Source organism: Cucurbita maxima, unplaced genomic scaffold, assembly GCF_002738345.1.
Source record: "Cucurbita maxima cultivar Rimu unplaced genomic scaffold, Cmax_1.0 Cma_Scf00010, whole genome shotgun sequence".
Lineage (NCBI taxonomy): Eukaryota > Viridiplantae > Streptophyta > Magnoliopsida > Cucurbitales > Cucurbitaceae > Cucurbita > Cucurbita maxima.
The window spans coordinates 3,027,267-3,051,041 of record NW_019272026.1 but is presented as its reverse complement, the minus strand read 5'-3'; the positions used below and the strand labels follow the sequence as shown (position 1 = coordinate 3,051,041).

The following is a 23,775-nucleotide window of genomic DNA, read 5'->3' as shown; positions in this document are numbered from 1 at the left end:
AATATATATATATATATATATATATATATATATATATATATATATATATATATATATATATATATATATATATATATATATATATATATTGGCATCCAAAAATTTAATTTTTAAATAATGGGTATTAAATTCAATATTAGATTTTATTATAAAGATTTATATGATATTATCATTAAATTTTAATACATTTTCTAAAATACACTCGTGTGCAGTTTAGCAAAACACTCTGTCCTTCAATTACAGATCAGCACGTGTCAAATATTTCTTTAAATATTTTAATATTGTGGACCTATTAATTTGCATGTTTTTTTTCAAAATGTATTTTTAATTTTTTTCCTTAAAAACCTCTATTTTTATGGAGTGAACCAATTATATTGTTTCTACGTATAATTAAATTTACATTTCGATAGATCACCAAATGTTATCTTGCCTTGTTGACCTTCATCAAACCTTGCGGAGAACTTTGTTTATGCATAACTTTATATCCTTTCTCATTCAAATAAATAAGTTGTAACAAACTCAACCGAATAATAATTGACTACCTAACTGTTATTTGTGATGTTTATGGATAGGATTGGACCGGTTCACTTGTGACTACGTAACTTTGTCCTTTCTCATTAAAATGTGAAATATTTATTTTCAAATGTTGAATAACCGTTCAATTTCAATAATTATTTAAAAAAATTAAGTTTCATAGACTTAAATTTCTATTTTTAATAAAAAAAATATATAAACAAAAAATAATTTTTTTAAATTTATTTGAACTTAACTCGACTGAAATAGGTAGATAATCCAACCCAAACAGTATAAATTAGATTGGGTTGATTACTGTTCGAGTCACTTAGCTTTCTAAACGCACTACCTTACAATGTATTGTTTTAAAAGAATCTAACGATCTCTCATCCAAGTATATCAATCTAAATCTCCCTTTTATATATATATACACACACACATAATAACAAGTGATTGTATGTTTGTAAATTAATAAATTGTTCGAACAGCATAATAATATTTTGAGTTTGAAGGGACTTAAGTCATATAACTTACCGCTTCTAAGAAGGAAGATTATCCGCATAGAACAACGTGGGTCACTTCTGCATGTTGTCCTTGCTTACATGCTTCTTAGGGAAATCTCTAGGGGGTCACCCAACTGAGTATTGCTTCAAGAAAAACATGCTCGACTTTAGAGTTTCTATGATTGAGTAATCAAAAAAGAAAATGCATTTTATTAGTATAGGTAGTAACTTTCAATTTTCTAAATCTTTCCTAGTCATCCTATGCTTAGGATTGCTCTAGTTCAGATGTGAGCCAAGTTCATTCATGTACCTCTCCATTACTTTGGGGTCACAGTATCACCCTTAAATAATCATCAACATGAATATAATTCAACTGGTTAAGACAGATGCCCCTAAGTAAGAGGTTGACTATCTCATTATACAAATTTGTGAAGGTTCCTAGAAATATAATGTATAACTACCCTAGATTTTTAGTAACTGGGTGATGTGCTAACGAGAAGGCTAAGCCTCAAGGGAGGTGGACACGAGGCAGTGTGCCAACGAGAAGGCTAAGCCTCAAGGGGGGTGGACACAAGGCAGTGTGCCAGCAAGGAGGCTGGGTCCCGAAGGGAGTAGATTGGGAGGTCCCACATCAATTGGAGATGGGAACGAGTGCCAGCGAGGACGTTGAGTCCTGAAAAGATTGTGAGATCTCACATCGGTTGGGGAAGAGAATAAGCATTTCTTATAAAGTTGTGAAAACCTATCCCTGGCAAACGTATTTTAAAACCTTCAAAGAAAGCTTAAGAAAAAATGTCTAAAGAAGACAATATCGACTAGCATGGGCTTGACCTGTTACATGTCTCAATAAATAAAGTTATATATAATGATTAGATAATGAAATGTGAAGTCCCCAAACACAGATATAAAACAAATAGAAAAGAAAAAGAAGTTGCCGTCCAATCAGATTATGTTTTTCAAATCGGATCTCAGAGAAACTTATCATAATATTCAAATGAATACACAACAAAATCAGGTAAGAGATTAAATTAGAAGAAAATAGAATTACAATTTATATTCATTTAAACACTAAATATATTATACCATACAGTGCCTAAGAAAAAGGTCGGCCTCGATTTCGTCTTTATTGTTTTTAAATCATCGATTTATAGAAATATATCTAACCTGAAATTAACCATAACGAAAATGCAATTAATTTACGTGTTCGTAAAAGTTTTAAAATATAATAATAATTTAATTTATTGTTGTTAATCTAACTGGTTCTGAATAATTGAAATTTAATCTAAAATATGAAGCTTACAACAAACGAAAATGTTTTTTCGTGTTGAATTGGTCTGATTAAAGTTATAAATGAATTATTATTATTATTATATATTATATTAGATTAAAACTATTTTATTATTATAAAATTAACATTAATCACTTTTTTTTATTTAACTAAAACATTTTATTAATAAATTAATGTGTTCTAAAAAAAATTTAAAGACCAAATATATGGTAGCAAACTTAAATGATAAAATGTAACTAATAATCTATAAATTTGGCCTAAATTCACCCGCCAAAGTTTATCTACTAAAGAGAAGTTTACACACTTTCATAAAAAATCTTTCGTTCCTTTCCCCAACCAATATGGTATCTCACACTTTGGATTCCTAAAACTCTAAACCAAAGATGGACTAGGCTTAAAACAGTGAACCAAAGACCCCTAAAGGGTTAAAATGATTCTTTTATATTTAAATTTAAAGGCCCATTAGTTTAATGGGGACCTCATCCAGTTTCTTGAGGTCCAAACAAAACACAAAGGTTATAGCAAGAAAAGGGTAAGAGAAAAAAGGGGGCACACACTAGAAACAAGTATAATAACCTTACTTGTGGTGGTGGTTGGAGTTGTGTCGATGCATGCCAACTCTGTCGCCTCTAGTGCCAACCACATGCAGGCCGACCGTCCATCACCACATCGCCTGCCTGCCTAATAACACAATCCAATCCACACGCACACAAAAGCACTAGACAAGTCAGCTTTATACATTCTATTCTATATCTATTCTCCTTCCATTCTAATCGACAACAAATATAAGCCCTGATTGTGCTCTGGTAACAAGAAGGACAACATCCGCAGACATGCACTTTCCTATCAAATCATGGCATTACAAAATGTGACACTCACCCCAGTATTCACTTTCTCAACATCCTGCCTTAAGGAGAGTTTTAAAAGCCTATCAGATGGGGCTTAAAGTTGTTGAGAGGAGCATCAACTTCTTAGTGCTCTTCCACCTGTGCTAAAAGGCTAACCAAAGCAACCCATAGAACATCAACATATTAGGTTCTTGTGCACACAATATTGCCACCATTGGCGAATCAGTTTCTAACTTCAAGTTCAACCATAATTTGTGTCGTTGAATTTCTATTGGTACACTCCCCTTTACCCACAAATCAAAATATCATCATACATGCCGTTAAGTTTTGATGTTCCTGAAAACAATGCTTTGACAAATTCCCGTATGTTCCTGAAGACAATAACAGTTTGCACTCAGTAAAAGTGGGGGAAATATGGAGATAGACGTTTCTGGAGTTGTTTCTGTAAAGGGTAGAAAAAAAAAAATACAATATCGAGATATAGTCCTCTATACAAACAACCCATAAGTTGGGGAACAGAGTTTGACCAAGATTTTTTCTTTTTTTTTTTTCTTTTTTCTTCCCTAAATGAAAAAGGCCAAAATAAATAAAAGCTCATCTCCTGAGAAAAGGCAACAAGGATTGAAGAAAGTAGGACAATAAGTCTCGTCCGATACAAAGGTTTTTGGAACTGTAACAAAAAAAAAAAAAAAAACTGTAATGACCACTTACTTGTGGAATCTTAAAAGGACTCGCACAAGAAGGGAAAAGGATGCACAGAAGCCCACATATTATTTGTTTGCCATGATTTCGTTGTCAAGCAGCAGGAACCTTCTTCCCATCTTCGATGAAGAAAATTGCAGTTTCTGGGACCTGTTACAAGAATGGATTAAGAGGCATGTATAATGCTCAAAGAGCCTCTCTATCCCGGAGGGCATTCCCCTCTAAAAAAATTTCAAATATGTGTTCTGCCCACATATTTATGATTAGAAATAAATGACGAGAGGAGGGAAATTTGAAAGGGGAACGACAGTACAGTTAGCAAGGAATGAAGTATGCAATCAAACATTAGAAAACATCAAGCAGTCTCGTTTGACATCAACTTATGAAAACAAATATAAAGGGCGCCATTTTCTACATTAGAACAAGAATAAATAAATAGTTGTTTTTAATTTCACTGTTTTTTATTGCTTGGTACATGATTGAAAAATCCAAAAAATACTACGTTCAGAAAGTGAAGTTCAAGTCTAAGGTGGTGTTAAAAAAGAAGGCATCTATAGTAGAACTATATGTATCACTAATGAAAGTGAAATTGAAGTTGAAGGTCGTGTTCAAATAGAAGGCATCTATAGTGGAACTATATGTATCACTAATGAAATCTTACCTAGTTGATATGTTCTAATTTTTCTCTAAACCATTAGCTGTTTCTAAATTCAAATTCAGTTTTTTGCTAAATAGTCTAAACTCCATAGTATCCATCATGACAATGCCAGACCCCAAAGAAACGGAAAAGACCAATAAAAGAAAATGATAGTTGAGGACTGGGGGAAAAGGCCAAATGGAAAATAACCAAGTTGAAGCCTACTTTATGGTTAAAAGACCAACATTAAAGCTCTATCTATTTAATCTACCATACTAGACCCAATCATAAATGTATGTACAATCTAATGAATTGGGTTTTGGCACTAAAAGAAGGTCTACATTGCACCATTCCCATTAAAGAGGGGAAAATGAGCAACTCAAGTTCTTAGAACAAAAAGGATGGGCCTTCCACGGCACCAATATGATGTACTAATACTAATGTTCTAGAAGTATAGAGGAGCGCAGGATGAGTCAGCCCATCAAGAAAAGAGCTTCATAAATGGGGTCATGCTTGTTATCATAGAAATGCTATACATGAGGCTAAAAATCTAATAACGCCCCAATTTGTCATATAGATCGGAAATTCGAGCATTAGCAGGATAGGAAAGGAATGATAGAAGAGAATAGAGGAGCGTAGGACATCTAAAAATTAGTTAAAAGTAACATAGATTTTTCTTAAAACAACTAAAATAGCACGTTTTGGAGTGATTTTTGAAATTATTAAAATCACTTCATGTTCAAATCACTTTGAAACATGGTTATAATCATCCAAAAACAATTTTTATTGTGAAAGTCATGTTAAAAGTGTAAAACTCAACATTAAATTGATTTTGGAGGATTAAAAGCATGTCTTGAGTTAATTTGAAACCTGACAAAAGTTATTTTAACCCTTTCAAAATCGATCCCATGCATGCCCTAAATATAATGTCCCTAAATGTCAAGAGAACATAGTCAATACCGATAAGGAGGGGTATATGAATGAACTAAGACCACATTCGAGAGAGATTATGAGGATTGGATAGCTAAGAAAGGCTAAAAAGAATTGAGAGTCACTACCTATACCAACAAGGTACACCTTCCTTTTCAATGGCTCAATCATAGAAACTCCAAGGTTAAACGTGTTTTGCTTCGAGTAATTCTATATTGGGTGACCTCTTGGGAATTTTCCTAGGATGCATGTGAGTGAGAACAAAACATACTGGAAGGACACGTGTTGGTCTTGGTCTGTGGGAATAGACTTCACTCTTAGAATAGGAGAATGTTGGGGTCATTACATGCCAAATCCTGATCTGAATCCTAGGGATGTGGTGTTATAGTCCAGCTAAAGAATTGGGCTCCAAGCAAGTAAAATGAGACCTAAAGAGTAATGACAAAAAGACTTCGTCATCGACACCTAAAGAGGAACATAAAACCTAACGAGGGACAAGACAACACAAGAGCCCCTCCTAACCCTCTCAATTTCCTATTATTCCTCTCCTCCATCACATGCATAAGTATGTGTGACCATCCATGCAAATTTTGAGATTTATTTCTAAACGTTTTCGTTAAAATTTATGAAATAAAAAATGTAGGTAGTGTACCCCAAAACAGGTAGTAGATCATAAGAACATGGACAACTACAAATCAGAAAGCAGGGAGGTAAGAATTAAGTCAATAAATTTGACAGGATTATGAAAATAATAAAAGCACAGTTAAAGATTAAAACTTAAAGCTTAGACAAAGATTTTGTCCAATACGATGAGAAAGTGTCATACTAGAGTCTTAAAGGACCAAACTGCTAATATTTATAGTCCCAATCTACTCAACCAATTCTTAAAGAGGGGTGAGGAAGGAGACTACCCATTCACAAACTGACACCAACTTCAAATGCTTAATTGATGCCAATATCCAGCAAAATTTTAGAGAGAGAGAGAGGGTGGGAGAACAAGACAAGCATAACATCACAGTGGAGGATGGGCCTATTGAGAGATGGGAGTGTTATATCACAAAATTGTTACGATTTTAAAATCACTTGATAATGGAGAAATATAATTGAACACGTAGACCCTTAATAGAAAAACAAATAGTGCCAACCTTATTTATATCACCAGAAGTTGAAAGTGTCTAACGTTTATTAAAACTAACCAGATCCATTATAATTTATAAGCAGCGCATACTAGAAATCATCAACCCTATTCAAGTACAGTGATGTATTGAGTTCAGAGGAATGGGGGGCTGGTTTATTATTTTATCCCTAAAAAATTAATTGAACAGGTAGACACTTTACAGAAAAACAAATAGTGCCAACCTTATTTATATCACCAGAAGTTGAAAGTGTCAACGTTATTAAAACTAACCAGATCCATTATAATTCATGAGCAGCTCATACTAGAAATCATCAACCTTATTCAAGTACAGTGATGTATTGTATTGAGTTCAGAGGAATGGGGGGCTGGTTTATTCTTTTATCCCTAAAAAATTAATAATGAATAAGTATCTTACATCACGCCAAGTCTCGGTGATGAAATCCACAATGTCATAAGATATGTCCCCTTGAACATCAATTTGCTCTTTCTCAGTTGGCCCCTAAAACCAAGCATTAAGCAGATGATAAGATATCAAGAAGCATCAACAGTAGAAAGATACTTGAGTCATGACACCAGAAGTGAATAACCTTAACCACAGAGGCCCCAGTAGCAAACTTCTTTCCAAGTTTCTTTGAAGCATCACTTAGTTTAACTCCTAAAAACAGTTACAGACACTGTTATTGAAAATAATGTAAAAATAGAAATGTCAAGTAGGGATAGAAAACAAAGTATTGCTCACCAAAAAGGTCTAACCCTTTTACAGTTGTAATGCACTTTCTCTTATTGCGAGTAACCTTCTCAATAATAACTTCTTGTCTCTCCTACATGAACATCCAACTAATTAGATCCATCATGTTAACGTCTTATTGAAGAGTGACAACAGAACTGAGTTTAATAACTAAATTACTTTTTTCTTTATCTTGCCGCCAGGAAGACGTTTCACTTCCTCTTGCTTAGGCGCTGTATTTCTCCACCAAAAGAGAAAAGAGTGACTAGAGCTATAAGTCATAGGTTGGGACCAAACAAATATAAAGTTATTATGGAGAAGCCAATGTCAGTTAAAATACCATACAGTCAGAAGATGTCAGATAACCAAATCAAATGTTACCTTGAGAATAGGGGTAAGTGAACCAATTGGCAAAAGAGGAAAAAATTAATGGGATTACTTGCTACAATGTCTTTGAAATAAAAGAAATTCGACTAACTAGATAAAATAATATATTTTAGGATCAATTAACTATACATATACTCATCATAAATGTTTCCGACAATCTGCAAAGATCCAATATCAGAAACGCTAAATCTAAGTAGGTACATCAAGACAAGTCTATGAAAGGATCACAAAGTTAAGTCTGCTCAAGCTCAAACAATTGAATTGATCCCAAAAACTCTTTGGCAGACCAATCGTACATAACGACTTCCACAAAGTACCCGAAATGATAATCATTTTATTTCCATCTTTCCACACATAACCAAACCATGGAAAAGATAAGTCAATGGCCAAGGTCTCATACGTGCAAGATTACCGCCAAAACCCAACACTGCAGAGGAAATTGAGTGTCCACTACCCCTACTCATTTACGATGATAAATGGGGCTTCTTAGTTAACTAAATAGAATTAGCGAGGTGAAATTTCACGAAAAAAATCAAAATCATAAAGCGAACATTAACATCGTGGTTAGTAGCTTTCAATATCTTCAAGTGAACCTAGCATGTAATTACAACAAAACAAAAACAAAAAATAACTATGCACATATAGATGCAAGCACGTGCGCGCACATAAATAAAATTGAAAAGTTAACCTGAAGAAGTAGCTCCATCACCAGCAGCAGATGAGATACTGGTCGATTGCAGTTGATTAGAAACTTCACCAGCTTCCTTCGCATTGGCCTCTACAGACAAATAAAAAGACAAAGAAATATTAGTTAATAATATCGGATTTGGAGTAACACTTGCGATTAGGGTTTGAGAGTGCGAAGGACCTTTGAGAAGATCGGGATAGAGGTCGGGAGCATTTTGGATCAACCAGGGCTTGCATTTTTCGAAATCAGGTCCGAATTCGCAATACTCCGCCGGCAAACTGCAGATCGGACAGTACAAAACGCGTACCGGCTGGGGTTTGTCCGCCATTAGAGCTCCTCAAGCACAGTCTCTCCGCCCCCTTTTTGGTGCGAAAGACAATTAGTTTCCTCACTCGTTTGCTTTGTAGCCTAAGAATGAGATTCGAGAGGCGATGAACGGTGAATGTATTGCGTTGGAATGCTATTTTCTATTTAATTTTAATTTTTTTATTATTTAAAAAAAAAACAAATATTAATTTTTTTATAAAAAATTAAAAACTTTATTTAATTTCCAAGCTTTTTATTAAATTTTTAAAAACACTTCTAAAAATTAGATTAGGTTAAAAATAATTTCTTTTCCAAATTTGTGTTTTTTTAAATTAAATTCTAAAAAATAATAACTAGTTTTTTAAAGCACATAACAAACAAGTTTTAAAAAAAATAATTTTTAAAATTTGAAAACAAATTAGGAAGTCTAAATTTTATATTTTGTAATTACAAGCTCTTTAAATTTGAAAAGTTTCTAAAAAAATTTAAAAAAATTTTATTTTATTTTTATTATTTTAGCATTTTCAAACATTCGTGTCCAAAACTTAAAATTTTAAGTATATTTAGACAATAAATTTAAATACAAAATATCTAAAATAGAACAAATAATTTCACATAAATTGAAAAGTTTTTAGACTAATAATTATATAATTAAAACTATAAAATTTCATAATATATATATATATATATATATATATATATATATGTAGAAGGAGATATAAGGGAGACTTTTATCATCCAATTTTGCTGCTTTATTTTTAATTTATTTATTATATAATTGGTTTCTAGTTGTATTTTCTAATAATAAATCAAAGGAGGAAAATTGTAAATTATTTGTTTCCATAAGTTTTTTTATATAATTAATATTTATAAATTATTGTGTTTGCTTCAATTTCGCTCATTATCCAAAATATAAAAAGAAAAAAGAAAATAACGTTTTTTTAAAGTTTACCAATTAAAATTTTTTAAATAATTGGACAAAGTCGATAATGCCCTACAGTTTAAGGGCTTCCTGCCCATATAATAACTAGCCACGTCATATAGACACGTAGGTAGGAAATGCACTGCCATTTGACGCGTAAGATTCTCAGTCGCGGCAAAAAGAAAAATATAAAAATATATATTATAAAATAAACTAAAAAAATCATTTGTTAAATAATTTTTTAAAGTCAAAGGTTACAGATAACTTTATAAATTATTAAAAAAATACTCTTAAACATGTCAATAATAATTAAACTGTAAAAAAAAAATTAAAATTGTTATTAAATTTTAAATATCTTTACAGTAAATTTAATAATTTTTTTTAAATAGATGTGAAATTTCATTAAAATCCTTCGATTTTAAAAGAATTTATTAATATTCTCACTTGAAAAAACATCTTTTTAAAAAATTTAAAAAGGTAAAATACCTTTAAATATTTTTTAAATCAATAGTCAATTTAAACCAGGATTTTTTTGAGTGTTCGTGTTTATTTATAGCATGAAATAAATCGAAGCATGGATTTAGCTTATTGATACGTTCTCAAAAAGCCCCCTTGAATCCATGTGATTTATTTTTTACCAACAAAAACTCGTGCTCGAAAATAAATATACATATATATATATATATATATATATATATATATATATATATATATATATATATATATATTTCGAATATGAGTTTTTTTGGTCCAAGTGTATCTTGTTTTTACTACGAAGTGGTAGTTTTTCCAATATTTGCAGGTTTATTACTGTCGTAGAGGAAATAAAGTAATGAGATGGTATACAATATGTATCTATCGGTATACTCGAGCTCCTTAAAACAACCTATGCATTTGGTTATCATTTCGAATTAGATGATCCATTAATCCAACGAACAACTACGGATTATAAATGGATCCCTTTTTAAAATTTTGACTGGAGATTGAGAGTTGATGGACTTTCCATAGGACCCATTTTACTCTCGGAGTTTATCACACTTTAGTTACTTTAGCGGCTTGGCAACATTCATTTAAATCAGTTGTAAGAATATATATATATATACTCCTAATTGTGGGTCATTTAATTCATTCAAGCATAACAAAACAAATAAGAAAAAAATAAAATAAAAAAACAATAATGTCCCCCAACATGAATCGAATTTGAATGAACACAGTGAGTGTGTCTTTTTAAAAGCACCTTTGTTTTATTTTTGCCCAAAGTGGTCATTAACATGCATGGGAAGTCCACTTTTCGCATTTTTTTTTTAATTTTTTTAATTTTAAAATTAAATTAATAAAATAATTTAAACTTTATATATATATATATATATATATATATATATATATATATATATATTAATTTCAAATGTTTAAATAATACTCCTAACTTTAAAAAAAAATATATTTTTATTGAACAGTTAAATATTTTCACAGATTTATAATTTAATTTAATGGATATTTAGAGATGAATTAATTTCAGATTTTCTTTTTTACTTTATTTAAACCAAAATCTTATAATGTTAAAATAAGATAAGAGGAGGAGAAAATGGAAAGAAATTATAAAATTTTAATTTACTTTAAAATATTGACGCAATAATTAATTATCTTATTTGAGTTATATTTAGTAACGACCATGCATATTTTTAAAAATTAAGCATGATAGAGAAAAAGAGCTCTTTCACTTGATTAATAAAAACAAATATATAGTAATAAATAAATAATCAGACTTTTAAAAAGAAAATAAATTCGATCGTCAAAAAAATGACGAATCTATATACATAAGAAACGTGGAATATGACTGTACACGTACGGACGTTTACATAGAGACAAGACCAACATTCCAATATTTTAATATGAGGTGGCATTATATTATTAAAAAAATATATCATTTTTTTTTTTTTTTTTTTTTTTTTATATTTTACATTGTGATTGGACCAACTAGATTTAAATAAATTGAAGGAAAATCCAAAAAAAAAAAAACCTTTAATTTAATTTTCATTTACATGATCCCGATTTAATTTTTATTTTTTAAATTAAGTTTATAAATATTATTTTTAACCATAAATTTAGTTTAAATATTGAAAATTTTAAATAATTTTCTTTTCTTTTTTTTTTTTTTTTGAAAAAAACATTGGAATTTCGCAAAAGAAAAAAACATTTTTGAAAAAGGTTAAATATTTTCTTTATATATAAATGAAAAAAAAAACTTTAAAGCCACTTCCAGTGGGTGGGGTCAACGCATCGTGTCCATGTGGAGTCCTACTCATATTTTAGCTTTAAAGGAAGACCTCAAATTAATATATCTTTATTGGATTATACTCCAATGAATGACTCATCCCCTTATTTATTTATTTATTTATTTATTTATTTATCTTTATATTATTAAATATTAATTTAAGTAAACCAACTAAAAAAATTAATTATAACTTAAAATAATATAATTAATTATTTATTATGTTTGAAAATCAACTTATTTAATTTCCGATATATAATGGTGAGACAGTTTTCCTTTTAAGGAAATTTAAAGGCTTTGATTCAAAATTAAATTTCATCATAATTTTGAAATATATCCACGTGGCATCCAATTTTTTTTTATATAAAAACTTAATAATTTTTTTTTTGAGAGAATATGTTGAGACTATGTTTGAATAATTGAAAATATAAAAACAAAAATGGTATTTAATAAAAAAAATTAATATATTTAAATTAACAATAATGTGAAATGTCATGATTTATCTTTTATCTTATCATTAATATGAATATATAATAAATTTATGGAAATATTATTAATAGATTTATAAATGGGTAATTTTGGGGGGAGGAAGATTGAAAATGTAAGGCCATAATTTCACTAATTCTCGTCTAAAAAACAGAGATTATTCATTCAACAAAGCTTATTTCCGCCATTAATGGCGGATATGTTCCATACAAACGACAAAGCTACTAAACCAGAGATTGTAGGCGAAAGGAAGAAGACAAAGGAGGACCCTTTTTTTATTTTTTGCCCTTCACCATGTCTCTGTAACGCAGCAGAGATTCCAGCCTCTGCAACTTCAGCTGCTGTTTGAATTTGTTAATGAAATCATCAGCTCTAACATCCACCTCCTTGTCGTCTTCGTCGTCGCCACCGCCGCCGCCTTCCTGCGTTTCTGGTTCTCCAATCTCCGCTCTCGCCGTCGACGGACGCCGCCGTTCGATTTCGCTGACTAATTCCCCTGTTTCGCTCTGTGCCGTTGTGAACGACGCCCACGGTAGTTTCTCGCTCAGCGATTTCTGCAACCGCCGCCGTAAGCTTGTCGCTGGAGTTTGGGTTTGGGTTTCGGATTTGCTCCGACTGATGGAATGGTCGTGATGGGTCTTCTCTGGAATCTGTTCTGCCGCCGGCGGTGCAGTTTCCGGTTCACGAACTGAATCGGATCTGTTGAGGGTTATGGATTTGAGCCGCTCCAACATCGACGGACCCGGACCCGGAACCGGGTCCGGATTGTGGTCGTAGTTGTAGGGGGAGAAGTTGAAGGACCGGACTCTTTCTAGGAAAGAAGGGGGGCGGAGGAGGACAGGGCCGCCGTGGAGATGGTGGGATTTGTCGGCGGTGAAACGGGAGGTGATGGCGATGGTGGCGATGACGGCGTTGACGAGGATGAAAAGGGAAGAGGGAGTAAACCAAGTGGTTATGGAAGTCCACATGCCGGTAAAGCGGTGGCGGCAACGACGGCGCTGGAGAGTTGACGGTGGAGTTGGGAGAGAATGGGAGAGCCTCTTAAAATTTGTAGTATGGAAAATAAACTTGGTCGGTTGGATTTAATGGACATTAATAAATAAATAAATAAATAAATAAATATATATATATATATATATATATATATTTTTTTTTTGCATATTTAATTTCAAGAGCTATTTTTCATATAAATTCTTAACATTTATGTTTATTTCTACGATAAAAAATAAATAATATTACCAAAACAGATTAAAACATACCATTAGCTGTTAAAATTGGAAATTTTGTTTAAATCTCATTTTAATATTATTTATTATTTATTATTTATTTTTATATAAGAGTAATTTTAATTGAAAAAAGAAATTCAAATTTGTTTATTTTTAGGTGGTAATAATTTGGCTTGACTTTTGGTTGACTTGGGGTCAATGCGTGAGTTTTGATGACGTGGAATGGGAAAACATAAGGTTGGTAGCTAAGGTATTAAATTCTCCGACACACATGTCTAGTCCATAAATATCGTACCAATATTCAACGAATCTTTTTACTTTTTTTTATGACTGTTATTAGTTTTAATAGTATTTCTAAAACATCGTAAATTTTAATTTTTTTTATTAATATATTTTAATTTTTGAAAAGTATAAAAATATATTTAGTATTAGGTTTGAAAAATAAAAAGTTTAAAATAACATTAACCTCTTTTATTTTTACAAAAATAAATAAAAACCATTTATGTATACCTCATAAATTACCTATAAATTTTTTAATATTATTTATAAGAGTTCAAAAATATTTCAAAATAAATAAATAAATAAAAATCATTTATATATACCTTATAAATTATCTATAAATTTTTTAATATTATTTATGAGAGTTCAAAAATATTTAGGAGTATTAAGGAGGATATTTTAAAAATTAGTATATATTTTAAAATTTTTAAAAGCTAAATAATAATTTTAAAATAAAATATTAACGAGAAAAAAAAAATATTTTTTTAAGTAATTTTTTTTTTTAAATTAAAATATTTAAAAAGGAAAAAAAAAATCCATTTTTCAATCGATAATTTGGGCGAGAAGTGACGCAATTCGGCTTCAGCTTCCTGTCGCCATGGCGCTCTCGCCATTTTTAACCAATCCTTCTTCTTCTTTTTTTCTGCATTCTTCATCGCCATCGTTCTGCTTTTTTCTTCGCCATTCTGAAAGCCCGTCTTCAATCCTCGTCGCACCTCTTCGATTCAAAATTCGTTGTTCTAACAACGCAATCGAAGTTGAAACCCAACCACCTCGTCGAATCCGAGTGGATTTCGAAGTAAAGAAGAAGCGGAAGCCCAGGCCTAGCTTCCTCGAGCAAATTCGCCATAAGTGGTCGACAAAACCGACTTCCTCAAGAGATAAGTTCCCCTGGCAACAGCAAGAACAAGATAGAGAGCAGAAGGAGGAGGAGGAAGAGGAAGAACGGATTGGCTATGAAGATTCTGTTTCAATTCGCGACTCAACGACTAATGTAACTCAAGCGGTTCCTATAAGTCGCCCAATTTCGGCCCCTTGGGCTCACGGTAGCAAATCCAGAAATTCGCAGTTCGATTTCGAACCTAAAACGCCAGAAAAAGTGTTTAATGAGATATCCGAGGATTTTGCTGATGATTCAAGTAATCGCTACGCAATTACGAGAAGTTTTGACGATATTGCTTCTCCTGGTGGAAAATCGAATGGAGAAATTAGTGAACGTATTGATGAAATTTCAGTGGAATTTTCGGAAGACGAGGAGGAAATTAATCCTGTAGATCTGAACGTTCTGCCGATTACTGAAAAACGTTCACCGTTGAGCAAAAAATTTGTACGTTCTGTGAGTTCTGATAATGATAGCAATGGTCCAGTTGATTTGCCATGGAAGAGAGAGCCGCGTAGGGATTCTGAAGAAGTTGATCAGAGAAGCAGCAAAACATTATTGGCTGAGAAAACGCTTCCTGAGCACGAATTGCGGAGGCTCAGGAACATTTCTTTGAGAATGCTGGAAAGAATTGAAGTGGGGGTCGCAGGTATAACTCAAGAACTGGTGGATACCATTCATGAGAAGTGGAAGGTAGATGAAGTTGTCAAGTTGAAATTTGAAGGGCCTCTTACTGTCAACATGAAGAGGGCACACGAGACATTAGAGGTCAGATTCTAAATATTAATTTTAAAACTCAAATCATTGTTGTTGTAGTTCTATAGCTTATCGATTCTTGCAGTAAGTTCAGTATCTTGTTGCCTTAGATTTGAATGACTAAATGTGTGGGTGCCTCACATAGGAATGTTTTCTTGTATCAGAATAGAACGGGCGGATTGGTCGTATGGAGGTCGGGTAGTATGATAGTATTGTATAGGGGAATGACATACCACCTGCCTTGTGTTCAATCTTATGCCAAACAAAATCAAGCTAAAAGTTGTAGATTGGATGGTTCAAATAATGTAGAATATGATGCTAACACGGTCAGAACTACGAGTACAATTGTTTCCGGTGCTTTGAAGCATACCAAGACGTTATCTGAAAAGGAACTCGCGGAGTTGAGTGATCTGAACCTTTTGTTAGACGAGATAGGTCCGCGTTTTAAGGATTGGTCAGGCTGTGAGCCATTGCCTGTTGATGCAGACCTGCTTCCTGGTATAGTTCCGGGATACAAACCTCCAACTAGAATTCTGCCTTATGGGGTAAGACATTGTCTCAAGGACAAGGAGGTGACTGCTTTTCGTAGACTTGCAAGAAAAATGCCTCCACATTTTGCTTTAGGTACATTCGTATGATTGTATGCAAGTATGCACGTATTGTAGGTCATAATGTCCTTGTTTAAATTTTTTATTTGATTCTTACAGGAAGGAATAGACAACTGCAAGGTTTGGCCAATGCTATGATAAAGCTATGGGGAAAATGTGCAATTGCAAAGATTGCTATAAAACGAGGTGTAGAAAATACACGTAATGAGAGAATGGCAGAAGAACTCAGGGTAAGGCATAATAATCTATGCTTGTTGAATTGAAACATTGTGAAGACTATATGCAAATATCAGTGTACTTGCACATGTTTGTAGCTCAATTCTTTTCTAGAAAAGTTCGGAATGTTTATCCAGGTGAGTTATTGCTAAAATCTTGTAATTTTTAGGCGTTTTGGGCATTCTATAATCATGAAGGTTTACTTTGATGAACTGCAGTCATCTGTATTAAATGGATATATAGCTGTCAGAGATGCATCATTTATATTTATCTTCATGTTTCTATGTTCTTGATAAGTCAAACTTGTTTTTGTGCAAATTTTGGAAAGCTTGATACGGTCTTAGCCTTTTTATTTTGGATCTACCTGCTCTAAGAACTTGAATTGTGTACATTGTTTTGTTCATAGCTTTCTAACTATACTAACATTCATCTGATTCATTTTGAAACCTTGCTACTAAACAGGTCTATGAACTTGTGAACTAAAAAGTTTGAATAGCTACTAAACAGGTTATAATTCATGCATGCAGATATTGACAGGAGGAACGCTACTCTCTAGAAACAAGGAGTATATTGTTTTCTATAGGGGCAACGATTACCTGCCACCCACAATCACAGATGCATTGAAAGAAAGGCGGAAGCTAGCAGATCTTCAGCAAGATGTCGAAGAGAAGGCACGACAGATGGCTTCAACTTCAGTTGAGTCAAAAGTGAAAGCTTCAGATGCTCCATTGGTTGCTGGTACACTTGCAGAAACCATTGCAGCAACTTCTCGTTGGGGAAGCCAACAAAGTGGTCAAGATATTGAGACTATGAGAGAAGATTCAGCTTTAGCAAAACTTGAATCTCTAATTGAAGACCTCAAGAAGAAACTAGCTCTTGTAAGTAACATAATGCACTAAATGACTTCTAGAGGTGAACGAATTGTGATGCTAAAATTTCGGCTTGACATGTATCTTTAAGTGTGTGTCAATGGTGCTTACAGGCAAAAGGGAAGGTAACAAAAGCTGAGAAGATTATAGCAAAATTGCAGGGGAAGAAAGAACCAGCAGAGCTTCCCACTGATTTGGAGACCATAACTGATGAGGAACGACTTCTATTCCGTAAGATCGGTCTGAGTATGAAACCATATCTGCTCTTAGGTAAAAAAAAAAGTTCCTTCCCAGTTCTAAATATCCACTTTTCCATGTGGAAAGATTTTCAAATGTAACCGATCGATCATCCTTTTAGGGAGGCGTGGTGTTTACGATGGAACCATTGAGAACATGCACTTGCATTGGAAGTTTAGAGAGTTAGTAAAGATAATTGTGAGAGGAAAAACTCTACAACAAGTCAAGCATATAGCAATCTCTCTGGAAGCAGAGAGCGATGGAGTGGTGGTTTCTTTGGATAAAACTACTAAAGGCTATGCGGTTATCGTCTATCGTGGGAAAAATTATACCCGCCCTGATGCACTGAGGCCTAAAAACATGTTGACAAGAAGACAGGCATTGGCTCGATCAATCGAACTACAGAGACGTGAGGTAACCTTTATAAGTTAATACTGAACTTGCATGTTCTCTAGGACTATCTAAACTGTTGCCTTATATGTACTACTACCTTTTCTTTGCTAGGCACTGAAGCACCATATTTTAGATTTGGAGGAAAAAATTGAGCTGCTGAAGGTTGAGCTGGTACGACCGTGAATTCTTTAATTTCAGCAATGTGGTGATTTATGTTACTTAGAATGATCACTATGCTCTTTCTCTCTCATTTGTGTTACTTATGAATTCAGGAAGAACGGAGAAATGGGAAATGGCTCTTGAAAGATTGACATTCTTTTCTGGTAGAAACACTGAAGTGTTGTCATGTGAAGTTGCTTTGAAATCGGGCAACTAGTCATTATGAGAATGGCACTTTTGGTTTGCAGCAGGGAAGTACAAATTTCCTTTCATTTTGGAGCAAACGAACATTATTTCAAGACAAAGGTACGAACACATCCTAACGTTATTAGTAGATCCAGATATTGTTAAGATCATCTTTAGTATTACAGGAGATAAGCATGTGCGACTGCTTTGGCCACATCAATATCATAATTTCTTTTTCTCTAGCAATTTAGATAAACTTATTTTCACCTCTATCTCCTGCCATATAGATAGAAATAGTTATTCGGTCTGTGATAATATAGAAAAATAAATTTAAAACAGTGTTACGTTTGGTCTAATTGCTTCGGGTTAACATGCATCTGTTAGTTTAAGTTTGCTTAAAAGATTGAATGGGATGAGGGTGTAACCGTCCAAGCCCACTACTAGTAGATATTGTTTTTTTTTTTAGGTTTTTCCTTTCGGACTTTCCCTCAAGATTTTTAGAACGCGTATGCTAGGGAGAAGTTTCCACAGCTTTCTCCTCCCCATCCAATATGGGATCTCACAGTCTAGGGCTCAAGGTCCTCCCTGACACTAGTTCCTCTCTACCATCGATGTGGAACTCACAATCCACCTCCCTTTGGGGCCAACATCTTCACTGACACTCATTCCTCTCTCTAATCGATATGAGATCTCAAAATCTACCCTTATCAAATTAAAACCAAGAAAACCAATAAAAATATAGATTTAATTGCTTCAGTTAACATGCAGTTCTTGGTACAGTTTTCTTTAGTTTAACATTAAATAATAATAACTCAACTATTTGTTGATTTGGTTAGTTTCATGCTATCACATGAGCAAGTTGAACTAACAAATGTGATCGGCTTAACCCTTTGGTTATCATTTGTTATACCCTACATATATAATGGTTATTAACCTTGAACAACAAATGGACCTCTGTATTGGATTTATTACTATATTCATGCCTATGATGGGAGGTTTATTGATTTATTTATTTATTTATTTATTATTATTACTTCGTCTATATTAGGAGATCAGATTTGGAACTCAAGAACAAACACCATGGAGTTAAAAGGTGAAGAACATTTGCTTGTTGAAATATGATTCATACTAAAGTTATGCTCATTGCATTTATTTCATAAAAAACTAGTAGCATCATTAAACCCAAAGCATCATAGATCAGCCGTCATGTGGGTGTGGAAGATCTTGAGTATGATGTATCACTTCATCTGTCTGCAGAAGATGAGGGGCTGATGAGCTTTTACAAGTCAATGGCTTATCGGTAGAGTTTACCTTATCTGTCTCTTTGTCCTGCTGAAGGTTAGTCTTGATGAAGTTCAAAATCACTGTGGCTAGCTCTACTTGATGTGATTCTGCTGTGTAGTTGTGATCAGCTCCTTCTAAAATGTGTAATTTATGATTAGAAATGATCTTATCGAACTCTCGAGCGTCGTCGACTGGAATTACTGCATCTTCAGTTCCATGGACTGTCAACACTCTGTACAAACATCATAAGTTCATCACTAGTTAAGCTATTTTTCTCCTTCAACATGAGAATTATGCATTTCTACATGATATAATTGATATGGTGGCAAGGAAAAACAAATATGATTGGCTGATGATCATAAAGACATATATCCTATATATCTGTAGTGAATTTCAAGTTAAATAATGATCCTAAGATTTCTTTACAAAACAAAAGGATGCACGAAAAAATATGGGTATGTATATTTTTAGACAAACCCATTACACTAAAGACCCATAGAGACCCCCAAATATTGGGTAGCTGTTGTGAAACTAGGTTTATGAAAGGAGTGGAGTAGCCGAAAATATAGCCATAAAAGCTATTTCAATAGCGGCATAAAAAATGACTATACGAACCCAATAGTCCATGTAACGTTGAAACGAACTCAATAGACTAGAAAAGGCAAGCAAGAATTAAATCAAATACGTTAAAAATTATAAAATTACACAATCGACACAAGCTTAAAAATTTATGGATTAAACTTACCTGCATTCTTTATCGATTTGAAGACACTGTTGGCTCATATCAGTATTTAGACGCTCCATCAAACTTTCTGCTGTCACTCGATAATACGTGCCTAAGAAAAAACAAGTTATCTTTTAAATTTACAACAGACAAACATGATATCAATGTTTCAAATTAAAAACATTTGTGGCAGCTAATCAAACTAACAACCATTTTAACACACAAACCTGTTGAATCCTTAACATCAACAAATCCTTCCTTATCCATCCCTTGTTCATAATTTTCTCCCAAGCTTTTCTCGATGCCTGTTGTCAAATCAAAACGTCCAGAAACATTGACAACGATACCGACATCCTTATACTTGGACGCATAAACCAGCACGACATCAGCTCCTGAAACTCACAAAGTAAAGATCTGAAATATTCAAATGGAAAAAAGAAGAGCCTTTGTGGGGGTCAGGTCAGGGGAGACCTTTGCTATGCCCAATGATTGCACAAACTGAACGATTTGCTTCGTTGAAATATTGTACAATGGCATGCAGTTCATCAGCCTCACCCTCGTAGTTACCAAGCTGAAATGAGCCATCACTTTCTCTGATGGTTTAAGTAATCAAAGATTGAGCCAGTTAGGAACCAAACAAGTTCAAATTCTACACAAGTTTCTAACCAATTTCCACAAAGCATACCCATTACCAGAAAAGTCGAAACGAAAGGAACTGATTCCTTCTCTATCAAATGCTGCAGCAAGGTTCAACACAACTTCATCATCCTGAAAACAACAAAGCCACAAACTCTAATGATTAATGTTTGTCTCCGACTTGGACCCTAAGCCCACTGCTAGGAGATATTGTCCTCTTTGAACTTACACTTTCGAGGTTCCTCTCAAGGTTTTAAAATGTGTCTACTAGTGAGAGGTTTTCACACTCTTGTAAAGAATGTTTCGTTCCCCTCTCTAACTGATGTGGGATCTCCCAATCCACCCCCCTTGGAGGTTCAATGTCCTCGCTGACTATAATAGCGAAGCTCACCGCTAGCATATATTGTCCTCTAAGGGTTTTCTCTCAAGGTTTTAAAATGCATCTGCTAGGGAGAGGTTTCCACACCCTTATAAAGAATGTTTTGTTCTCTTCTCCAACTGTTGTTGGATCGCACAATTCACCCCCTTAAGGGCCCAATGTCCTTGCTGAATGTAATAGCCCAATCTCACCGCTAGCAAATATTGTCCTCTTTGGGTTTTCCCTTCTGGGTTTCCAATCAAGATTTTAAAACGTGTCTGCTAGAAAGAGGTTTCCACACCCTTATAAAGAATGCTTCATTCCCCTCTCCAACTGACGTGAGATCTCAGAATCCACCCCCTTGGGGCCCAACATCCTTGCTGACTGTAACAACCCCAAACCCACCTCCAGCAAATATTGTCCTTTTTAAGCTTTCCCTTCTGGGTTTCCCCTCAACGTTTTAAAACGCGTCTACTAGGGAGATGTTTCGATCTCACCCCTATAACATTGTCTCGTTCCCCTCTCCAACCGATGTGAAGTCTCACGTCAAGTAAGGCCATGTTTGGGAATGATTTAGGATTAAAATCCAACTCCAACCTAATATTTTCACGTTCAAGAACACTATACAAGTGTTGTGTGAGGAAACGCATGTAGAATGTTTTTAGCTGACAGGATCAAGAAGGAAGCACTTTTAACATAAACAATTAATGAGTTTTAACAACATCAAAGGGACATCGAAACAAAGTATAGAAAAACAATTTTGACATGAATGCACAAGAGAGCCAGACCTTTGTTGACATATATCCATGACAGAGGATAACAATGTGAAGTGATCCAGCTTCATGTAGTATTCCCACAAGCTTTCCACCAGACTTCCCGTTTACAATCACTTTCTTTTCTTGAGGCACTGTGGCGGGTTTATCTATACAATTTCCAAAATTAACGAAATCTATAAGTAAAAAATAAGATAAAGGGTTCTTTCTAATACTTTTCAAGTGCTTAGAAACACTCTTTTTGCCGTTAAAACGCTTTTCAGAACACACAGTCATTTCAAATAGGTCTAACCCTAAACGTCGAAGAACTCCAAAATCCAACAAGAAACTTAGACTAAAGCCTATCAATGGCATAGGATTCAGGAAATTAAAGAGGATGGCAGTTTATAAATACCTGAGGAAGCTTGTGAAGCCATAGCAGTTTCCAGTTTCTTGAAGAACAAAGTTACAATGTGAAATGGAAGGAATGGTCTTATTTTTATACTCCTTTATCAATGGATTCTCCCTTTGCCCTTTGCCTTTCCCTGAAACGGATAAATTTTGGATAAATAATAATTAAAAAAAAAGAAAAAAAGAGCTAAATTTTGACCTTTTGTTTACTTAGACTAAATTTATCGAATAATTTTAACAAAGTTTGATACTCTGTTAAAAACTTTCTTTAAAAGAGAAATGTTGTTAAAGTAGGTTTGAATTTATTGATATTTAAAAGGGAGAAGAACTCCATTGTTTATAGAGTTTTTCAGGGCCTTGTGGGCCTTGAGCCCAATGAATTAAATTTGGGCTTAGTTCACATTTTGACCAAATTGGTGAACCTTCTTCGGGTTCATGATCAAATCAACTAGTCAAAACCTCACATTATTTAATTTATGTCTTAAAAATATATTTTTAAATGTACAAACTGATGTGTATTTATTTAAAATATTATATTTTGAACAATTTTTTTTAATACAAAATACAAGGTTGCCAAATTTTCTATTAAAAAAATAATAAATATATATATATAATAGTAAACCTAAGGTTCAAGATGTAGTTATCGACTTAAACTCTACGTTGAAATATATATTTTGTAATATATATATTTCATAACATTTAATAATTATATAGTAAATACTCACTGGATTGGATGCTGAATAATTTCTTCTTCATTAGCTGCCAAATTAGTCTTCTCCAAATTGACCTTCCAAAATAAAGAGTGAGATGAGCTTTTGACCGATTATTTTTCATTTCTTATTAATCTTGAGAAAATTACATTTTTAAATCTAAAGTATTTTTTTAAAAATAATTTCTGCTATATGAAATAAATATAAATGATTTAACCAAACAAAAAATAAATAAAAATGAATACTTACAATTTAAAGTTTATAAAATTATTCTTCCATTTCATTATATGTAGCACGATATGCACTTTTTTTTTTCGAAATTTTAAATTTATTGTACTAAAAAATTATATATATATAAATTTAATTACTTTACTTTAAAATATGACAATTAGCTTGTTCTAAAATAAAAATCCTGGCAATACTTGCTTCTTACACCCATATTAATTAAGAGAAGGAATTTATAAGATCATTATTTATGACTAAAATAAAAAATATACATATTATTTAAAAAAAGGAAAGAAGAATACTTTATCATAAATTGGTCAAACATAAGGCAAGTGACAAAATTAAATCAAATTAAATTTGAATTCTATTTGGGTGTTAAATTTTTTATAAATATTTATTTTAATATCTACTCTTTTTTTCATTAAAAATGGAGGTATATATATATATATATAAAACTTTAGATGTCAAAATAAAATAATTATAAAAAAAAATCTTAAATTATAAGTTTAGTCTCTTAAT

At 32.9% G+C, this 23,775-nt stretch overlaps 4 protein-coding genes across 8 annotated transcripts; 1 reads left to right on the top strand and 3 right to left on the bottom strand.

Moving 5' to 3' along the window:
• Nucleotides 1-3,143: 3,143 nt before the first annotated feature.
• LOC111485287 (translation machinery-associated protein 22-like) lies at nt 3,144-8,797 on the bottom strand. 2 transcript variants are annotated; one of them, XR_002718644.1, is made up of 8 exons: nt 8,542-8,797; nt 8,362-8,451; nt 7,467-7,519; nt 7,299-7,380; nt 7,147-7,214; nt 6,975-7,058; nt 3,864-4,004; nt 3,144-3,523 (listed from the first exon to the last, which is right to left on the bottom strand). XR_002718644.1 is itself a non-coding variant. In XM_023132111.1 (7 exons), exons 1-7 carry the CDS (start codon nt 8,687-8,689, stop codon nt 3,948-3,950), a joined length of 582 nt encoding a protein of 193 aa, XP_022987879.1. In that variant the 5' UTR covers nt 8,690-8,797; the 3' UTR covers nt 3,576-3,947. The 2 variants fall into 2 exon arrangements, 1 of the variants encoding a protein (XP_022987879.1); XM_023132111.1 differs by lacking the exon at nt 3,144-3,523 and having other exon boundaries at nt 3,576-4,004.
• Nucleotides 8,798-12,622: 3,825 nt separating this feature from the next.
• LOC111485023 lies at nt 12,623-13,315 on the bottom strand. The gene has a single exon (XM_023131713.1). The coding sequence runs from the start codon at nt 13,313-13,315 to the stop codon at nt 12,623-12,625; it is 693 nt and encodes a 230-aa protein (XP_022987481.1).
• Nucleotides 13,316-14,411: 1,096 nt separating this feature from the next.
• Nucleotides 14,412-19,744, top strand: LOC111485112 (CRM-domain containing factor CFM3, chloroplastic/mitochondrial). Of its 3 annotated transcripts, none has more exons than XR_002718627.1 (11): nt 14,412-15,500; nt 15,653-16,112; nt 16,196-16,326; nt 16,840-17,190; nt 17,295-17,451; nt 17,540-17,832; nt 17,923-17,982; nt 18,084-18,276; nt 19,205-19,249; nt 19,414-19,494; nt 19,599-19,744. XR_002718627.1 is itself a non-coding variant. In XM_023131835.1 (8 exons), the coding sequence occupies exons 1-8, from the start codon at nt 14,451-14,453 to the stop codon at nt 18,120-18,122; spliced, it is 2,541 nt and encodes an 846-aa protein (XP_022987603.1). In that variant the 5' UTR covers nt 14,412-14,450; the 3' UTR covers nt 18,123-19,145. The 3 variants fall into 3 exon arrangements, 1 of the variants encoding a protein (XP_022987603.1); XR_002718626.1 differs by having other exon boundaries at nt 19,328-19,494; XM_023131835.1 differs by lacking the exons at nt 19,205-19,249; nt 19,414-19,494; nt 19,599-19,744 and having other exon boundaries at nt 18,084-19,145.
• On the bottom strand, nt 19,243-22,455 carry LOC111485234. 2 transcript variants are annotated; one of them, XM_023132027.1, is made up of 8 exons: nt 22,326-22,455; nt 21,947-22,080; nt 20,850-20,932; nt 20,636-20,757; nt 20,392-20,556; nt 20,186-20,276; nt 19,468-19,672; nt 19,243-19,407 (listed from the first exon to the last, which is right to left on the bottom strand). In XM_023132027.1, the coding sequence occupies exons 1-8, from the start codon at nt 22,345-22,347 to the stop codon at nt 19,354-19,356; spliced, it is 876 nt and encodes a 291-aa protein (XP_022987795.1). In that variant the 5' UTR covers nt 22,348-22,455; the 3' UTR covers nt 19,243-19,353. The 2 variants fall into 2 exon arrangements, with proteins under 2 accessions (XP_022987795.1, XP_022987794.1); XM_023132026.1 differs by having other exon boundaries at nt 19,243-19,672.
• Nucleotides 22,456-23,775: the final 1,320 nt, after the last annotated feature.